The sequence below is a fragment of the Monopterus albus genome, unplaced genomic scaffold, assembly GCF_001952655.1.
Source record: "Monopterus albus unplaced genomic scaffold, M_albus_1.0 scaffold106.1, whole genome shotgun sequence".
Lineage (NCBI taxonomy): Eukaryota > Metazoa > Chordata > Actinopteri > Synbranchiformes > Synbranchidae > Monopterus > Monopterus albus.
The window spans coordinates 2,183,314-2,185,709 of record NW_018127986.1 but is presented as its reverse complement, the minus strand read 5'-3'; the positions used below and the strand labels follow the sequence as shown (position 1 = coordinate 2,185,709).

The window sequence follows — 2,396 nt, the reverse complement described above, 5'->3', positions numbered from 1 at the left end:
CAGCAAAAACATTCAGTTAAAAAGAAAAAGAAAACGAATCCCAGACAGCTTTAAAATGAAAGGTCAGAGCAGGGTGACAAAAACGTTCTCATTATTTGATGTTGTCTGTGCTGCTGTTCATATGGCTTGGATTCAGTGTCCAATGGCATTGGCTACATTAGTCCTGTTATCTGTATTTAATTTTAATGCAAGCATGTATAAACTAAATAAAACATAGATCTTTAATTATGCATTTATTACCAATAACGAATATTCTGCCAACAACCTTCTGATATTTCATAGGTGTGTATTTTCCAAGTGTCGGCAATGACTAATTAATAGGTGAGAGGAAACCTTCACTGTCTTTCTGGACTCCTTGAGTCTTTTGCCAAATCAGATTCAGTCTAATAAAATTCTGGCTTGCATCCATTCACAGTAAGGCGCTTCAAAAACATCCTGTTTGACTGCAGAAGGCAGAAGAAAATAAAAGTGATGACTCTACATTCTAGCTTAAGAAAAATGCTCCTGTGCAGTAATCTAGACTAAATCATTAGAGCCACACTATAAATAAAATGTCCATCTCTCAGACCTGATTCCCCTCTTGTCAGAGTAATAGATGACTCCCTCCAGTGGACGAAAACTGAAATACTCCAAAAATGACAGCTACTATGAAGCATAAAAATGACTGTTCAAAGTGCACGTCATGTTGAAAACCTCAGGTAAAAACTGACTGGCCTCTAAATATATCTATAGAGGATGCTACTGTTGCCCATCTCTTAAAAGTATATATTAAAACCTTAAGGTGAGAAGTGAATTATGAAGTAAATTATTTATTAGTTACAGAGATATGGTCCAAAAAACCCAGAGTTGGAGCTTAAACTGGAGAATCAGTTGGCAAAATAAATGGCTTTTCCTCCAAAGTCTCTTTCAAGTTGCACAATTCATACTTGTACACAAGATTTCACAAATACGCACTCCGGGTAATCGTTGTTCAATTTCACTCTGACAACTAAAAAAAAGCTGGGGTGGGGGGACGATTCCAAAGACTCATAGCACTCCTCTTTTAATTTTGCATTCACACGTGCATCCAGTGGGTCTGGGATGTGGGTTGAGCTGCACGTCAGGAGCGCTGGGCTCTGGTTTCTCAAAGTGTAGCTGGACTTTGCATAAAGTGTTTTTAAATCTCCACACTCACCACCAGCTACTGACAAAACCTCTTCCTTTTCTTGCTGGTGTGACAGACTCCAGAGGTATGGTTTAGTGCTGCTTCACTGTGACAAGTCCCATGATTTAAGAGTGTCCAAAAGGATAGGGCTCCTGTATACCCTGTGAGGACGGAGGGGAAATGATGAAAAACAACAGACAGGAAGGCTGCAAGACATTTAGGACACAAGTTAAACAAGACAGATAAAGATCTTACTGAGTCATGGGTTTGTACGTACTGCACTACATGTACAGTCAAAATGTCGGCTGTAGAGCTGAAACGGTCGACTCAATGATTAGTCGATTGACAGTTAAGTTAGTGGGTGTTCAGACGTACTTTAACGCAGGAGGCTGTGTTGGTAGGGACAACTCGATGTGAGTGGCTTCATTCATGTTTCCAGCCTGTGAGGTTCTGTTGTGTCTTGGTCAGCCATGCTGCTAACGTAGTCTACTTTATGTTGGCACCAATTTCTACTAGTGTGTTGGCACTGATTGGTTAAAAAAAACACAGTTTAACATCCAATAGCCTACTAATGAAAACACATAGTGTGTCATTATGGTGCATTTGTGGCTGTGGCCCAAATTCGGGATTGAATAGCAGTGAATGCTCATGCTAACAGGATGAACAAGAGATTTCTTCCAGTGAGTGTGCACACTATCTGTCCCCCGCATGAGACTGGTCACATCATCTAGTTCAGCAAAAGTTTAACAAGATCCAATTTTTTCACCGTACAGGGCTGTGTCGTTTTGCTGAAGCCCCTTGTGGTGCTAGTGCTGGCTGCGGTGAACGCAGTCCCCCACAGAAATGAATGGACAGGGCTGCAAAGGTCTAACTGTTTTTAGAATTGATTAATCATTTTTTAATGCAAAACTCCTGAATATCCCAGCTTCTCTAGTGTGAGGATTTGCTGCTTTTCTTTGTATTATACACTAAGCAACTAATTGATTAATTGAGAAAATATTTTGCAGATAAATCAATAATGAAAACACTGGTCAGTTCTAGCTCAGCAAATGAATTAATATGACTTTAGTGAATCCTTGATTTTTTTTTCTTAAGCACCACCATGATACCCCTCCTTGAACCGCCACCTTATTGTGGTGGAGGGGTTTGAGTACCCGAGTGATCCTAGGAGCTATGTTGTCGGGGGCTATATGCCCCTGGTAGGGTCTCCCAAGGCAAACAGGTCCTGGGTGACGGGTCAGACTAAGAGCGG

The 2,396-nt window shown here is 40.8% G+C and overlaps 1 protein-coding gene across 1 annotated transcript in view; it reads right to left on the bottom strand.

The window, feature by feature from the left end:
- Positions 1–6: 6 nt before the first annotated feature.
- Positions 7–2,396, bottom strand: part of LOC109966138 (inflammation and lipid regulator with UBA-like and NBR1-like domains) — an 8,581-nt gene continuing 6,191 nt past the window's right edge. The window contains exon 5 of the mRNA XM_020610770.1: positions 7–1,305. Coding sequence (XP_020466426.1) covers positions 1,270–1,305 — 36 coding nt within the window. The 3' untranslated portion in view covers positions 7–1,269. The remainder of the gene's footprint in view (positions 1,306–2,396) is intronic.